The 16,656-nt window shown below is 56.3% G+C and overlaps 1 protein-coding gene across 7 annotated transcripts in view; it reads right to left on the reverse strand.

Moving 5' to 3' along the window:
* The window catches only part of HSPG2 (heparan sulfate proteoglycan 2), a 108,173-nt gene extending 96,189 nt beyond the window's left edge, over positions 1–11,984 (reverse strand). For 4 of the 7 annotated variants that reach the window (XM_043909139.1, XM_043909136.1, XM_043909138.1 and 1 more), the window contains exon 1: positions 11,829–11,983. In XM_043909139.1, coding sequence (XP_043765074.1) covers positions 11,829–11,894 — 66 coding nt within the window. In that variant the 5' untranslated portion in view covers positions 11,895–11,983. Of the gene's footprint in view, positions 1–11,828 lie in introns of all 7 variants that reach the window. The other 3 variants (XM_043909135.1, XM_043909137.1, XM_043909134.1) reach the window with 1 other exon arrangement.
* Positions 11,985–16,656: the final 4,672 nt, after the last annotated feature.

Below are 16,656 nucleotides of genomic sequence, written 5' to 3' on the forward strand. Positions count from 1 at the left end.
GGGCTTCCTGGTTTGATTCCTGGGTTGGGAAGATCCCCTGGAGAAGGGATAGGCTACCACTCCAGTATTCACGGGCTTCCCTTCGTGGCTCAGACGGTAAAGAATCCACTTGCAATGCGAGAGGCCTGGGTTCCATCCCTGGGTTGGGAAGATTCCTCTGGAGGAGGACATGGCAACCCACTCCAGTATTCTTGCCTGGAGAATCCCCATGGACAGAGGAGCCTGGAGGGCTACAGTCCACGGGGTCGAAAAGAATCAGACACGACCGAGCGACTAAGCACACAGCACACAGGCCACGTAAAGGAGACTCTGAGTCCTGCTCGGAAACCCCAGGGGTGAGAGAGCAGGTGGGGGTGGTAGGCAGGGTGGCCCCCGTGTCTGGAGGTGCCCCTGGGGCTTCCAGCACCTGCCTGTGTGAGGGTGGGGGGTGGGACCTGCACGCCCCCGTCCCCAGGAGGTCACTCAGAGAATTCCCTTCAACTACTCAGGTGAAACCTAGGTGAGGCCCCGGCAGGCTGGAAGCTTTGATCTTATCACACATTCCTGCCCCAGCCTTCCCAGTCCTGGTCCCCTCCCCACCTCCTCCCACCCAGGAGGTGAGAAACCAGGCCGACTTAACCCTTTCCTCCCATTGTGTGCTGGTACTCAGTCGCTCAAGTGTCCGACTCTTTGCAACCCCCACGGACTGTATAGTTCGCCAGGCTCCTCTGTACACGGGGATTCTCCAGGCAAGAATACTGGAGTGGATTGCCATGCCCTCCTCCAGGGGATCTTCCCAACCCAGGGATCGAACCCAGATCTCCGGAATCGCAGGCGGATTCTTTACCGTCTGAGTCACCAGGGAAGCCCTTTTCCTCCCACTGCTTCAAATCAAATCCAGGCTTGAGCTGATCTCTGCCTCCTTCCGGTTGCCCAGAAGAGTTGGGGGAGAGAAAAGAGGATGGAAAGTGGAAATCAGGAGGTTCAGCCCTACTCCTCTCACTCAACCCTTCAGGACCACAAAGCTGAACTCCAGTGGCAGCTTCCATCTCTCCTAAATCAAAATAACCAGGCACTTCCCCGGTGGCCCAGTGGCTAAGACACCAGGCTCCTGGTGCAGGGGGTCTGGGTTAGATCCCTGATCAGGAAACTAGATCCCACACGCTGCAAGTAATAAGGGTTCGCACACTGCAACTGAAAGGTCCTGCTTGCTGCAAACAAGACCTGGCACAGCCAGATAAACAGACAAAAGTAAATGAAGCAATATAACCAGGCTCAGTATAAATAAGCCTAGCTATTCCCACCAGCCATGAGCTCAGCTGAGACTCATGGCAAAACCAGTCTGCTCCCCTCTCTGCATCTTATCCCCTGCCTTAGCCCAGGGGCAGGGGTGGGGGGGTGTCTCCCCAAGACCCCTCTTCCCACAAGCTACCTGGAGAGAAAGAGACAATAACTAGAATAACAAGTGGGGACAAAGACAAAGTCACAAAGACCCCCGATGTCCCCTAGAGGGAACTAGAGGTCGTGTGGCCTTGAACAGCTGCTCCTGAGCTCTTAGAAGACTCTGCCTTGAAAGCAGCCCCCTTTATTGACTAATCTCCCTGATCACACTAGAAGCTCCTTCCAACCATGCTTGCTGTTCACACCTAACACAAGGCTGGGCATAGGGCTGGCACTCCATAAATGTTTGCTGAATGAATGAATGAAAAGTCCCATGTTGCATGGGGAAATCAGGCTCAGAGAAGTTACATGACTCACCCTGGATCACACTGACAGGGCCAGCAGTATGGCAATCCTATGACTCCGAGTTGAGTGCTCACTGGCTAAACAGACATTGACAGGGTCCCTGGATCTCAGCTCAGCCACAGCTGAGCTAAAGTGGGCTGAGCATGGCAGGAGGAACCCCAGGCCCACAAGTGAGGACAGGAGAGGCATCAGGAAAGTCTAAGGGAGCGGGGAGCCTGCCCCTCCTCCTAGCCCAGGGCCCGGCACATGTGGGCCCTGGAGTCAGTGAAGGGAGACATGAGATGGGTAAGATGGGGGGCTTTACATGGTAGCTGCCACCAAGTCTTGAGGCCAAGCTAACCGTTTTCTCTAAGAACTCAACTTCCCCTTCCTCTGAGTCGGCAAGTGGCCCAAAAACAAGAAAGGAGCCCATTTTATAGGTAGGAAGAGTGAGATCCAGGGAAGAGGGTCAGTAGTTGGCTGGCAACCAAGTAGAAGACCAGGCCTTGACCTCTTGCCTCCCAATCTGACCAGTCACAGGCAGTAACCTGGAAGGCATGTCACCTCAGCTATCTTGGTGACTTCCTCGCATTCTTTCCCAGCGTTAATGATTCCAGCAGCAGGCCGGGGCCTTCCTGCTCACACATTGGACAACAATGCGAACCCAGGGACGATGGGGACAGCTTCTGGCCCCCTGCCCCGAATGCTTTCCTCCTCCACTGGCCAAATCCTCCTTGCTCTTAAAGCCCCACTTCCTCCAGAAAGTCTTTCCAGAGAACTCATGCCAAATTGATTTCTTCCCTGACAATCCGCTATTGTCTAGACTGGAATTGAGCTGGGTAATTGTGACTCGTGAGCCCTACCTCTCCAACATGACCCGGAGCTGCTGGAGAGTAGGGACCACGATGCTAACCTCTTCCAGGGGGATCGACACAGCTGGCTTCAATGCCCACCTTCCTCTGCGCCTGGCTGTGTGATCTTGGGCAAGTCACTGCTCTCCTCTGGGCTTTTTCTCATCTGGAAAATGGAGGCATAATCCCAGCTACACTGGAAAGCTGATAATGCAGACAGAACACCAGCACCATGTCTGGTGCACAGTTGGTCTTCAGGCAATGAATGGGTGAATCAGTGAATGCATGGATGAATTCTTGATTCCTCTGCTGCGAAATGATGGTCAGACGACACAGTTTGGGACTTGTCTATAGATTCTGCTCCTGGCTGCGTCCCTAGAGACGTGGGCACAGGGTTGGCTGAGAGCAGGCCCCACTCAGCAAAAATCTACCGAACTCCAAACAGAGTGAAACCTACAGATCCCAAAAGGAGCTTGGGACCCAATTGAGGAAGACCCAGGCTCCAGAGGGTCTCAGTCCCCAGGAAAGTCAAACCCACCTCCTTGGGGAATGTTGTCACTAAACTGAGCTGGAGGCTCAGGGGCAAAAGGCACCCAAGTCCGAGAATGGGAAGGAGGTGGATAAGCCCAAATGGCAGATACGCTGCTTGCTGTACCCTCTACCAAGGCCAGCACGGTCCACCTCCTCCAGGCAGCCTGCCATGACTATGCCAGCCCTCCCAGATCATCCACTGTCTCCCCAGAACAGGCCAGACCCTCAGGAAGGGGCAACAAGTCTGGAGTCACACAACCTGAGCTCTGTTCCAAGCTGGGCCATGTACTGAACGAATGACTTGGGCCAGCCATGCTCCCTCTTGGTGCCTCAACTTTCCCTTCTGCAAAATGGAGAGAATAATGCTAACATCAAAAAGACTGCTGCAAGGGGACTACCCTGGCAGTCCAGTGGGTAAGACTCCACACTCCCAATGCAGGGGGCCGGGGTTCAATCCCTGGTTGGGGAACTAGATCCTGCACGCTGCAACTAAGACACAGCGCAGCCAAATAAACTTTAGAAAAAGATTAAAAACTGCTGTGAGGATTGGATTATATAGGATAATGTCAGAGACAGCCCGGCCTTGGCCAAGAGAGGCTGGTGACTTTCAATTAGAAGGTGTGCTGGCTGATGACCTGGGTGACTGAGGTCCCTGGGGAGGGCACCCTGGAAGTCCCAGGGCACAGAGACTGGTCTGTCCTCAGGAAATCATTAGTCTCTGTTCCTCTGGCCGAAGGGTCACAGGACAGCAAACGGCAGCAGGGGAAGAAGAGCTGTTAAATGACAGAGGCCACTGGGGCTGCGATTTATGGGGCCAGAGTTTCAGAGCATCCAGCCCAGCGAGGGATCCAAGAAGAGATATGATCCCAGTTCCCAACTATTTGAAAACTGGAAATGCCAAACAAGGAGATGGATGAGTCAGCTGGGGTGAGGAGGGGAGGCCAAGACCTGGGGCGGTGGAGCGGGGGCGGGGAGGCAAGGCTGGCTTTTTGGGGGTGAGTTTGGGGAGGCGGGGGACAGAGAGGTGGGGGCAGGCACTCGGAGGTGGGCTGGGAAGGGGCCAGAGGCAGCTGGGAATTCCCAGCCCCACCCCAGGAGAGCATCTGTGGGGTCATCTTAGGCCACCTTTCAAGTTCCCCCCACCCCTCCCCCTGCCCAGCCCCAGCCTGTCTCCCCACCCCCATAGCCTGGGATGGGGGAAAAGACACCAATGGTAAAAAATAAAACACCTGGATGTGCGCCCCCAACCCCCTCCAGTGTAGAAGGGGCAGGTCTCTACCCAGCAGCCCAAGGCTAAAGGCTCGGGGAGGCGGGGAGAGCTTCCCTTTAGTCCTGCTATTTCCAAGAGGCGAGGGGAGCCAGATTTAAAGTTGTGCAACCCCAACCACCCCACAACGGACCTGCTACAGGATTCCCCAGGGCTCCCTGGGCAAGGTCCTGCCTCCTCCAGTGGGTGTGGGTGTGGGTGGGGGTGGGGGGTGGGAGATGGAGTCCCAGGAAGCCCCCCTCCACCATTCCCATTAAGATGCAGGAACATCTTTCTGCTCCCATGGGAGCTGCTTGGCCACACCTCCTGATGCTCAGAGCCCACCCACTGCACACATCTGTGAAGGGGACACGGCGTCCACAGGCTCCAGCCTTTCCCAGGCCACACCCTGGGGCGTGCCCCCCTCCCTCTGCCCTCCAGGAAGGAGCAATTAGGGTGAACTCTGTCCTGCAGCTGCGGCCTCAGTGGGGGAAGGGGGGGGCCAGTGACCGATCAGACACAGCTACATCCGGGGCTCACGGACTGAGAAAGACAGGCAGAGGGAGCAGGGATGATCCCTTAGCCTGGTCATTCATTCAACAAGTCCAGAGCAGGCCCTGGCTCAGACGGCAGTGATCAGGAGGAGGTGTGTCAGGCTGGGCACTGGGAACCCCGAGTCAAATAGCACTCTGGCTGTGCCCTCAGCAGGAACTGGGCTAACAAAACAGCCACCAACTGTCAAACACTGGCGCGTTCCAGGTAGGCATCTGCTTGGTCTCATATACACCTGGGACACAGACGTTGTGATCCCTATTTCTGACCTGAGGCTCAGAGAGATGAAGGAACCTGCCCAAGATCACACAGCCAGGTGGGGGTGAGCCAAGACTCGAAGGCAGGATGCCCTGAGCCCACATATTTCCCTTGACCATGTTGCCCAGAGAAAGGGGCTCTGAGTCCAGGGAGGGCGCAGACAAGGGAGGATGGCCGGGTGGGCACTCTGGCTCGTCCTACACGTTTCAAGTCTCAGCTGAGAGCAGCAGCTGGAAAGAAGAGTTCTCCTGTGTCCAGGGACCAGGAGCAGCCCCTTCCCAAGCCTAGCAAGGAGCTTGGGTTTGCCTGGCCTGCTGACTTCTTCAAGGCCATTCATTCATTCACTTGACAAGTGTTCACCTACTATCACCCAGCAGCCTAACACCAGGCAAACTGCAGTGAGCAAAACTGAGTGCCTGCCCTCATGGCGCTTCCATTCCATGTGGGGAAGACCATGAGTTCTAATTAAACACATAAATATACAAGCTCTGAACTTAGGCTGGGGGGTTCCCAAGGATCAGTGTCTGTAGCTTCGTTCAGCAAGAATCCCACTCCTGCCCCTACAGGCCAATGCAAAGGCTCCAACTGGGAGTGGGGGCAGAGAGATGCCCTAGCTGCGAGTCCAACACTGTCCTCACCCCCCAGGTCCCCTCCAATTTCCTGCCGGTCTCCGTCCTCCTCCCAAGCCTACTCCTGCTGGAGTCCTCCCACCTCAGTTAGTAGCAGCTCCATCTTTCCGATGCTTAAGCCAAAACTTATAGAGACATCCAACGCCTCTCTTTCTGCCCCCTCCCCTCACGCCCAGTCCATCAGTAAATCCTGTCAATCTTATTTTCAATTTTAGTATATGTGCTGCCGAAGCGAGCACAATCCTATTTTCAAAATACACTCAGGATTCAACCCCTTCTTCCCACCTTCCTGGTACAGAGCTCTCATCGTCGAAAGGCATCACTGAAGGGCTGGGTCACGGCCTCCCTGCTTTTGACCTTGATGCCCCATGCTGTCTTCACATAGCAGCCAGAGGGATGGCTCCTCTCACCCAGAAGCAGATCCAGAGCCCTTCCAGCGGCTGCCCTGCCTACCAACCCTCACTCATGCTGCTTCAGCCATGTGCGTGTGTGCAAAGTCGCTTCAGTCGTGTCTGACTCTTTGCAACCCTATGGACTGTATAGCCCTCTAGGCTCTGTCCATGGGATTCTCCAGGCAAGAATACTGGAGTGGGTTGCCATGCCTGCCTCCAAGGGATCTTCCTGATCCAGGGATCGAACCTGTGTCTCTTATGTCTCCTGAACTGGCAGGCGCCACCTGGGAAATTCCTCAGTGTTTTGTGCAGATATGCCCAGCACACCTCCGGGACTGTGATCACCACCCCATATTCCTCTAGATACCTTCAGAATCACAGCCTCTGCACAGTGATCTGCAGATCACTCTGTCCTCTCCCCTACTGTATTCTCTCTTCCAAACACATCGCCACCTGCCATATATAGTTATTGTCTGTCTCCCTGCACTCATAGGGAATGCTCGTAGGGAATAACAATGCTAGTTACTCGAGGGGAGGGAAATGGACTTTTTTGTTCTTTGCTACAACCTCGGCAGGTACAGGGTCAGGTACTTAGAAGATGCTCAATAGATATTTGTGCAATGAATTTTGAATCTAACACCTAGGGATGTCAGGTTACAGAATACTAAATCGCATACATCAGAGTCCATTCATTCATCAACATAGACTGCCAGATTCTGTGTGCCAGACATCCCCGAAAATCCAGTGCAACAGAGAAACGGGGTTCACTCCTCTGTGGCTCAGCGACTGGGCTCCAGCAGGTGGCCAGGAGTTGATCCTCAGGACCTCTCACGATGTCACGGGTCCCCCAACCCGGGGTGATCTGGGGATCCCTGCAGCTCTGGCACAGGTGGGAAGGGAGGGGAGGGTGGGTTCTAGGGGCGGCTGAAACTTGAAGGCCCTACATGCCCTGGCCTCAAAGAGTCGCCTTGTTCCCAGGACCTTCATGACGGTGCCCCTGGCCCAGCCACCCCCAGCAGCCATGAGCCACTCCCTGCTCAAGGCCGCTATTGACATGGACCTGACGCCACCAAGCTGGGCAGCGAAGCTGGCGGCTCCCCGCGAAGCGAGTTCCACACATTCTTCTGGGTTTCAGTCAGCCAGCTCTGGGCGCTGGGGCGGCCAGCAAGCCCCAGCCAGGCCGTAGGAGCAGGAGGGGGCTGCAGGGGCCAAGACCGGGCTTAGGGCAACATTCCAGCAGGGCCGGGACCCTCAGCCCAAACTCCTGCTTCCTGGTGGGAGGGAGAAGAGGGGAAGGCCAGAGCGGGCCAGGGGAGCAAGGGCGGTGGACTCTGCAGATCCCTGCGAGGCTGCTAGGGGACGGGGCCACGTTCGCCCCCTCCGCCTCTAGCCTGAGCCCTGGGAGTGGGCTGGGGTGGGGGCAACCGGCCAGCGCTGGGAGTCAGTTCTTCCCACATGCCCCCAGTGGTCTGAGGGTCCAAAACCCACATGCCTGGCCTCCAAGTGGCTTCTGAATCATCGCTCCAGATCTTTCCACATCTTGGGCGGCCCCACAGCCTTGACCTCCCCCAAGGCCAGGCTGCCCTGAGGCCTCTGCAGACTCACCCAACACCTTCAGCCCCCCAGGGAACAGCCAGGGGAACCCAGAGAGAGCTCCATGCAGGGCGCTGAGGCATTCTCCCCCTCACTTTCCACACAGGGAAGGGCCCGGCCTGGCCCACTCGAGGCCTTAAGGCCTCGGGCTTAATTCAACTGTAGGGCCTCAGGGAATACTGGTGGGGAAATTAATTAACAAACCTACGGAAAAAAAAACAAAAAACAAACCTATGAACACACAGGTAAGCCCACAAATGACTGTCCTAGAGTTAAGTCTTTCTCGCTCCGGCCAGGACAGGTGTCCCCAGGAGGCCCCGGGGACACTCCGGCACACCCACCCTGAATGCCTCTGTCCCCAAGCCAGACCTCGTTCTTCCTTGCCCGAGGAAGCCCCCGCACCACCTAGGACCTGAGTCCTTTTATCAACATCAGTGATGACAGTTTTATCAACACCTACTGCCTGCCTGCCTGCTCCAAGCGAGCAAGGGCGCAGGCAGGGCGTGTGGTTTCAAAGCCTGGCTCGTGGGGCCAGCAGGAGAGGGTGCGTCCGTGGCGGAGCAAGTTACACAGTCTCTCTGCCTCAGTCTTCTCTGCTTAGCAAACGGGGGCTGTACTAGTAGCTCCAGCTTAATTCATTCAACAGATGTATTTACTGCATATTTACTACCGGCCAGGCGTTAAGGATCCAGCGGCAGTGAACAAAAGCAGAGAAGGCTCCGCTCCTCTGACGATTAACCCGGGGGGAGAGGGGAAGGTAATCAGGTAAACAGATACATATCGGATAGTGAGGAAGAGAAGCAGAGCAGAGCACTGGGCAGGGTAGTCAGGGGCTGGAGAGGCGCGAGGCACAGGGTCACAGATATCTGCAGGACAAGCATTCTAGGCAGAAGGAACAGCAGATGCAAAAGCCCTAAGGTGGGAGTGTGTCTGGCACGGTCCAGAAACAGAGACTGGTGCAGTTGGAGGGAGCGAGTAAGAGCGAAGTGGGCAGAAGGAGAGAGTCAAGAGGCAGCAGCGGAGGGTGCAGGTAGGGGCTAGATCTGTAGGGCTGTGGGGGCCAGATTAAGTCAGGGGCTGGGGTCTGACGTGAGCAATGTGGGGAGTGTAGGGAGGTCCTGACTGAGGGGATGACGTGCGAGGATCTGTTGAGAAACTTCATGCCTGGCGCACGACAGCGGGCGTGGACAAACACCAACGATATCCGTGTGATTTCATCTGGCCTGGTAATAACCCCCAGACCACCCTCCCCACCACTGCAAACCCAGTCACCTCCTGCCACCTTCCTTCCATCCGTCTCCCGGGCCGGCCTCAGGCCCGCAGATCCCAACTTGCCTGCGCTCAGCCTGCGAACAGGCCCGGGCTGAGCCAGTCGGGGGCCAGGATGCCCCAGACACCAGGAGCTTGGCCGGGACATGTGGGGTACGGGGGCGTCCATCTCTGCCTCCCGCGCCAGTCTCCGCCTCCCTCTGCGGACAGACTTGCTCTGGAAATCTCCAGGGCACACTCACAAGCCCCTCCTGGTGGCAGATCTGGAGCAAGTGGGGGAGGACAGGGCAGCTGGTTTTGTCCAGGGGAGGGTTGAGGTAACTCAGGCCCTGAGGGCGGGGGAGGCTCCTCCAACCCAACGGAGGCAGGAAACAGGTATCTCAGAGACTTCCCTCCTGAGCGCTGGAAAACACCACAATCACCCTCAAGAATCCTGTCTCTTGGCAGGGCTGGCCCCACGAAAGGAAAGGCTAAGGTCCCAGGAGGAAGGAAGGGGGTCAGCAGGCCAAGGCAGGCCCTGAGTCACCGGGGCCTGGCCCCCTCCCCCAGCAAGCCTCCCCCACTGCTCTGAACTGAAATTACTCCCACGCTTAATCACAGACCACTGCTTCCTCCGTCTCCTGCCCCCAGTGAGGTCCTGAGCTCCTTAAGGACCACCTCCCCCTCCCCCTGTGTCCTACCTCACCCACTCACTATGGCTTGCAGACAAAACCTGAAAGGCGCCGGGAGAGATACAGGGCAGGAGACAAGGAGAAGCCCAAGGCTGCCTAGAGCACAGGGCTAGGAACCTGCCGTTGCTTTAAACTTACAATAGACTTCTTGCCCCCATTTAACAGATGTGGACACTGAAGCTCAGAGAGAAGAACTTGTCCCAGATCACACAGCTATGAAGTGGCAGATGTGAGATTCAAACTTGAGTCCATCATAAGACTCCAGAGGCCAAGTTCTTTGAAGTCATTCGACCTCCAGCCTTGGGTGGGACCATGAAGATTTCCGTGTGGCTGCTGAGGAGACTGTAATCTCACAGGATGAGAGAGCTGCCTGTTCACCCATCTCGGTTCTGGGGAAGTGCAGACAGCACCTATTTTTGCTCACCCGTAAACCAGTGCTCCCAGTTTACGGTGCACTGGTGCACAGGAGGTGCTTAGCGAGAATCTACAGAATGAATGAACCCTGAACTCTCACTCCCTGTCATGGAATGTTTAAAGAAGATGTTTCAATGTTTAAATGCTCAGAGAAGACGTGGTGAATGAACGAGTGAATGAGCTCTGGCTGCAATCAGTGAATTTCTGTGGAAATTCCTTCCCCTCACAGCAAACAGTTCCTCCCCACCCCCACCCCCCCACCCCCGCCATCCCCACTCCTGTCACAGTAGAACCGCTGATCGGGGGCAGAGTTGGGCAAGGGTCAGAAAAGGAACATTCCTTGTGCTAAGCTGGTGCCTACTTTTTTGGAAAAGTAAAGGTCAGTGTTGGGAGGTGCAACCTCAGGTCAGGACTGGGGAGCCACCGGATGGGCCCTGATGGATGTTTGGGGGTGAGAGGCTGAGACAGAAAATTAAGGAAGATGCCCGGATGGGGATGGGGGAGGTGAAGTGCTGGGGGTGGGGTGGAGCAAGAGAGGTGAGGGGTCAGGTTTGGGGTGGGGGTTAACGAGTGACTCAGGAGGGCAGAGGTGAGAGGGAGCCAGCAAGGTGGGGACAGGGAGTCAGTTGCTGGGTAAACATGGGCCAGCTTAGAAAAGTCCCTCTCTTGGCTCTGAGAACAGGGGACAGGGATAGTTTGGGACCACCTGAAAGAGGCTGGGTTGGCTCTGCGGGTTCACCACTCAGGCCCAGCTCCCCAGATGTGTCCTCAACCACCTCTGCCACCAGCTCCCTGCCCAATGACCCCGCCCTGCCCTTCTCAGGTTCACTGGGTCCTGAGAGCCGCTCTGGGCCAAGTGTCCTCTCTCCCTCGGCCTGCGCCCATCCAAGCTCAGAACAGGGCAAGGGGCTGTAGGAGCAGGCCTCCCCTTTACCTTGAAGATCTGGGAAGAAAGCTGGGGAGACAGATCCACTGACTGTCCACCAAAAACTGGCCCAGCAACAAGCACTTCTGCACCTACTCCACCCAGGCCTGCGCTCTGAGGCCCTGGATTCTGAGTTCCCCTTAGGCAGTGGGCTGGTCTCAGAGAGGTTAACAGCTTGCCTGGAGGTCACACAGTTGCTCAGTGAAGAGCAGAGATTGATTCAAATCCCTGAGCTCTGGGACTCCAGGGCCTGTGGGTGTTCCGCAGAAGACTCAGTGTCCAGACTGGTTCTTTACTTGCGCCTGCCTGGTGACCAGCTCCCAAAGGGACAGACGTCGTGGTAAAAAAAAAAAAAAAGATCCCGTGAGGATGGATAGAGTCCCCATCACCACTGAGTGCCCCTGTTCCAAGTTGGCACAGAAAGGTGTGTCCTAGCCCAGCCAAGTTCCCACTCTGCTCCAAGTTCCCCTGCCTGCCCACCCCACCCCCCAGGAATGGCAAGGCAGGGCCATGCCTAGCGCGACTCTGAGACTCGGCAACGTGGCCGGGCGACCCACTGAACTCCCACGAGGGCCGGTCCCGTCCCCGGACCCTCGCGGGGTGCCCTGGGTGGCCCTTCGGGAGAGCGCCACGGAGTAGGGTGGCGGTGGCCTGTGCCAGCCCGGGGTCCCTGGCGGGCGCCGCCGTCCTGAGCCAGAGTCCCCAGCCGCGCAGCCTCGGCGCCCCCGCCAAGTTGGCGGGCGCGGCGAGCCGGGCCCGGGGCGCCTCCCGCCTCTCCGACCCGCACACTCACCGCGAGCAGCAGCCCGTGCAGCAGCAGCAGCGCCAGCAGCAGCGCGCCCGCCGCCCGCCGCCCCATGGCCCGGCCCGCTCCGCTCGCTCAATCCCTCGCTCGGCGCCCGCCCGCAGCCGCCCGCTCGCCAGCCGGCAGAGACCTCGGGACGGCGCGGCCCGCTCCAGCCGCCCAGACCCCTCCCGCGGCAGCCCCGCCCCTGTGGCCGCCCCGCCCCGCCCCCGGGTCGAGGCCACGCCCACGGGACGAGGCTCCGCCCTCGGGGCCATGGCCCGCGCCCCGGGACCAGGCCCCGCCCTGGGATGAGGACCTGCCCCCGAGACGAGGCCCCGCGCCCTGGGACGAGGCCCCGCCCCGGGACGAGGCCCCGCCCCGAGACGAGGCCCCGCCCCCGGGACGAGGCCCCGCGCCCTGGGACGAGGCCCCGCCCCGGGACGAGGCCCCGCCCCGAGACGAGGCCCCGCCCCCGGGACGAGGCCCCGCCCCGAGACGAGGCCCCGCCCCCGGGACGAGGCCCCGCCCCCTGGACTAGGCCCCGCCCCCGGACCGCCCCCGGGTTCTGGGCTCCTCTCTCCCCAGCCGGCCGCGCAGCCAAACCCGGCCTTTGTCTGGGCCCCCAGGCCCCCCCCCCCCACTACTCCGCGCGGGCTGCAGCCCAGCCCGGCTCCCCGCCAAACCCGGCCTGGAGTCAGGGATCGGACCAGGGCCGGCGCCCTGCGCTCGGGATCTCCCTCCCTCCACGTGCACGCCTCTCTCGCAAGCCCCCACCGACCCTGGAACTCCCAAATCCATCCGCTCTCGCAGTCTTTCACACTCCGCAGACGTGACTCCGCGCAGGCCGCTCTCTGGGACCTTCCAGAATGGCCAGCGTGGCCTCCCGAGGTCACCTGCACACTCACAGCCTCACGCACTAACGCGCTGGGCCACTGCCCGTGAACGCATGTGCACGCTCACTTGCGTCACCCAACTTTCAGGCACTAACAGTCCTCACCGACTCAAAAGATCCTTCTCTCCCCTGAAAAGCCACACCTCTACAGGTGATGCACTGGACACAACTCACGCTCTCAGTCACTCACCTTCACAGCCACATTTTCACACACGCACATACGTGAATCCCAGTGTAGGAAGCTAAATGCCGTCTTCACGCTCAGGTTCCCCTCAAGGTCTCACAGTTCACATACAGACCAACATTTCTCACATGCTCAGTTCAGTTCAGTTCAGTTGCTCACTTGTGTCTGACTCTTTTGCGACCCCATGGACTGCAGCATGCTAGGCCTCCCTGTCCATCACCAACTCCCGGAGTTTACTCAAACTTATGTCCATCGAATTGGTGATGCCATCCAAACACCTCATCCTCTGTCATCCCCTTCTCCTCCCGCCTTCAGTCTTTCCCAGCATCAGGGTCTTTTCCAGTGAGTCAGTTCTTCAGATCAGGTCCACAGCATCTGCATTTTTTACACTTTCTCACACACTAAGCACAGTGCCTTACAGAGGACACTGTATGAAACTGAGTTTCCCCTGACACACCATTTTCCTGTCATTCACAGATCAACTTTGATTCACATAAATCATAGCCCTGGTACCAGAGACACACCAACCCAGGCCCAGACACAAACAGACACTGCCAAAGCCCCAGTCACAGATGCTTGGGACTGACGGCAGTCCCTGATGACACAGACCCACAGACAGCACACACGGCCCTGACACCAGGCCTCCCCAGGCCGTGGGCTCCTCTGCCTGAAAATTTCCAGGGCAGCCCAGGCTGATGGGTGGAGAGAATACTGGGATGTGTGAGTGTGTGTGTCACACAGAGGAAAACACTTTGAGTAATGATAGAGGGAGGAGAATAAACCCGAAGTTTCCATTGTTTCCTATGAGAGTTGCTAGGTTCCAGAGACTCGTGGCTGGGTTTGCAGCCAGGATCGAGGTGAGTTGTGGACAGAAGGAAATGTCCAGCTCCCTGGGCAGCACCGGGCCTGGCTCCGGAAGGCGTGTTCCCTGTGATAGGGGCCTGCAGGCTTCCAGCCTTCTATCCAGGAGGTGAAAAAACACTGGCATCCTGATTGGCACCTGGGGGATTGAGAAAATATCGGCATTCTCACTGCCAACCTAGATAAATGCCCATCTCCAAAAGACTAGGTTCTGCTCCACCCTGTGGGGTGTATCCTGGAGACCGGCTCAGAGCTGTAAAGAGCAGACTGGACGTCCACAGTGGTCTGGCCAACTCCCTGGCCCCAGCCCAGATGCCAGACACAGCTCTGAATAAAGTGTTTCTGCTCCAGATAGGAAGGTAGAGGTGGACAGAAGAGGGATCCCGGATCTTGGTGCTCTGTGTGTGTGTGTGTGTGTGTCTTAGTTGCTCAGTCTTATCCGACTCTTTGCCACCCTATAGACTGTAGCCCGTCAGGCTCCTCTGTCCATGGAATTCTCCAGGCAAGAGTACTGGAGTGTGTTGCTGTTTCCTTCTCCAGATCTTGGCACTTGGTGAACCCCCAATCTGCTGAAGGGAAAAAGGAAGATCCAGTCCCTGTCCTCAGATTGTTCTCAGTCTGATGGAGAATCCTGTCTGTACTGCCTTGCTGTGCAGTCTTGAACAAATTCTTCTACCTTTCCGTGACTCCATTTCATCATTTGGACAAAAGGCAAATGATGTTAAGACCTCTCTCAGTCACCGTGCTGTTATGAGGATTCAAATGAATTAATATATTTATTTTTTAAAAAAGAATGGTTTCCTGGGACTTGCCTGGTGGTCCAGTGGCTAAGAATCTGCCTTCCAATGCAGGGGATGTAGGTTTCATCTCTGGTCGGGGAGTGAGGATCCCACATGCTGCAGGGCAACTAAACTTGCACGTCACAACTAGAGAGTTGGTGTGCTGCAACAAAAAAATGATTCCATATGACACAATTAAGACCCCATGTGCCTCATCTAAGACCCAGGGCAGCCAAATAAATAATAAAATTAAATACTTAGGAAAAAAAAAATCAGTTTGTGGCACATGGTAAGCCCTAAATAAGCAGTGACCATTTCTCTTACTGGTCTTTCTGGGGGAACTCCCAATCTGAAGAGGGAGACATGACTCTGCCCTCAGGCAGCTCCAATCTGATGGAGGCGCAGTCTCTGCACCCAGTGTTACTCTCAGTCTGAAGGTCAGATGTACCTCTGCCCCCAAGGACTTCTAGTCTGATGGGGGAGTCCAGCCTTGCACTTGGGAACTCCCTATCTGATGAGGAAGGCTACAAAACTTCAATGACTTCAGAGCTGGCAGGTGGCCAGCCTCAGTGGCAGGATTTTTCCAAGGCCTTGCCTGGTCCGTGGAGGGTCAGCACCCATGACAAATCCCATTTTGTGAGCTGCCTCAGTCTCTGTTCCCTACCTCGGGCCCTTTAAGTCCCAGAGCCTTGGCTTCGTGGGTGATTTGCTCATAAGCAGAGGAAAAGGAGAACAAGTAACTCTTTGTAGATGTGCAGTCAGGACTAAATCTCAGCTATAAGTCTTGCTTCCTAAAAGAGGCTGGGGAAGGAGCTGGTAAAGCTGACTAGACTGCAGGAAGGGGGCTGACGTGGAGGGCAGGAAACATGGCTTGTCGAGAAAGTTCCAGGGTAACTCCACCTACCGGAGGATTGGTCATCCCCCTATTTATTCTGCATCCTCTCCTTCCCACTAAGGGATTTGGCCGGCTCTGTTTTATTTTTGCTGTCCTTGGTATCTTTAGTAAATGTTCTCAAGTTGCTTTGTCTACAGCCTGGCTATCTCCTCATATGGCTTAGAAGAAGAGCAAAGGCAAGGCCTTGCAGACGCTAGTTGAGCTGGGGAGGCACCTATAATCGCATATGTATGTACTCATAACTCTGGGCACTGGCCACACTCTCTGGGACGGAAACAACTCAAGTCTTACACAAAGTTCCTTAGATAAGGAGAGACTACCAGAGTCTGGAGAAGGGAGACCAGCCAAACAATTTGGCTTCTGAAAAACAGGAGTCTGATCTAGGATCTCTAGTCTGATGGAGGAGTACAGACTTTGTGGGTCCCCCGTCTGCCGCTACAAAACCAATAGGACTCAGCTTCCCCTGGCTACCTCTCCCGCTCCAAATCTTTTCTCTGCCTCAGAGCTTCTTAACTCCTCCTGTATCCCTTTATTCATTCAGGGCTGCCGTGGACGGTGGGGCGGGTTGTTCACTGAACAAGTGTATGCAGCCAAGAGAGGCCTGTTGTCGTGCTACATCTGCCCAGAGTGGGTACCTTTTGAGAATGTGACTAAAGGCAGCATACAGCCTAGTGGTGGTGCCTTTCATTCAGCAATGAAAGTAAACATCTACTACGCACAAGTGTTATAATGCTGGTGTCAGAAAGCAGATGCCAGCAGTGTAAGGATATGTACTTGGGTGAGAATGTAGAACTGGAAATTGGTGTGAAAGGGAGTGAGGATGGAAGAGAGGGGATAAGGAGATGATGTGGAGAAGAGGAAGAAGACGGGGGAGGACATGGTCCTAAGCAGGCAGTGAAAGATCACGGAGACAGAGGGACACTTGCAAGGTGGGAAGATGCAGTCCAGGCCAGCTCTCCAGCCACTTGCTTCCCCCATTGTGGTCATTGCACATGTCCCTTCTCCTCCATAAGTGCGACTCTCACCCAAAACCTACCCTCTTTCACCCTGCTGCTCTCTCTCTCTTTTTTCTTTTTCTTTTAACTTTCTTTTTTTAAAAAAACATTTATTTTTTAAAATTTATTTGGCTGCATAGAGTCTTAGTTGTGGCACGTGGGATCTAGTTCCCTGACCAGGGATCGAACTCAGCCCCCCTGTATCAGGAGCGCAAAGTCTTAGCCACT

The sequence above is a fragment of the Cervus elaphus genome, chromosome 8 (genome assembly GCF_910594005.1).
Source record: "Cervus elaphus chromosome 8, mCerEla1.1, whole genome shotgun sequence".
Taxonomy (NCBI): domain Eukaryota; kingdom Metazoa; phylum Chordata; class Mammalia; order Artiodactyla; family Cervidae; genus Cervus; species Cervus elaphus.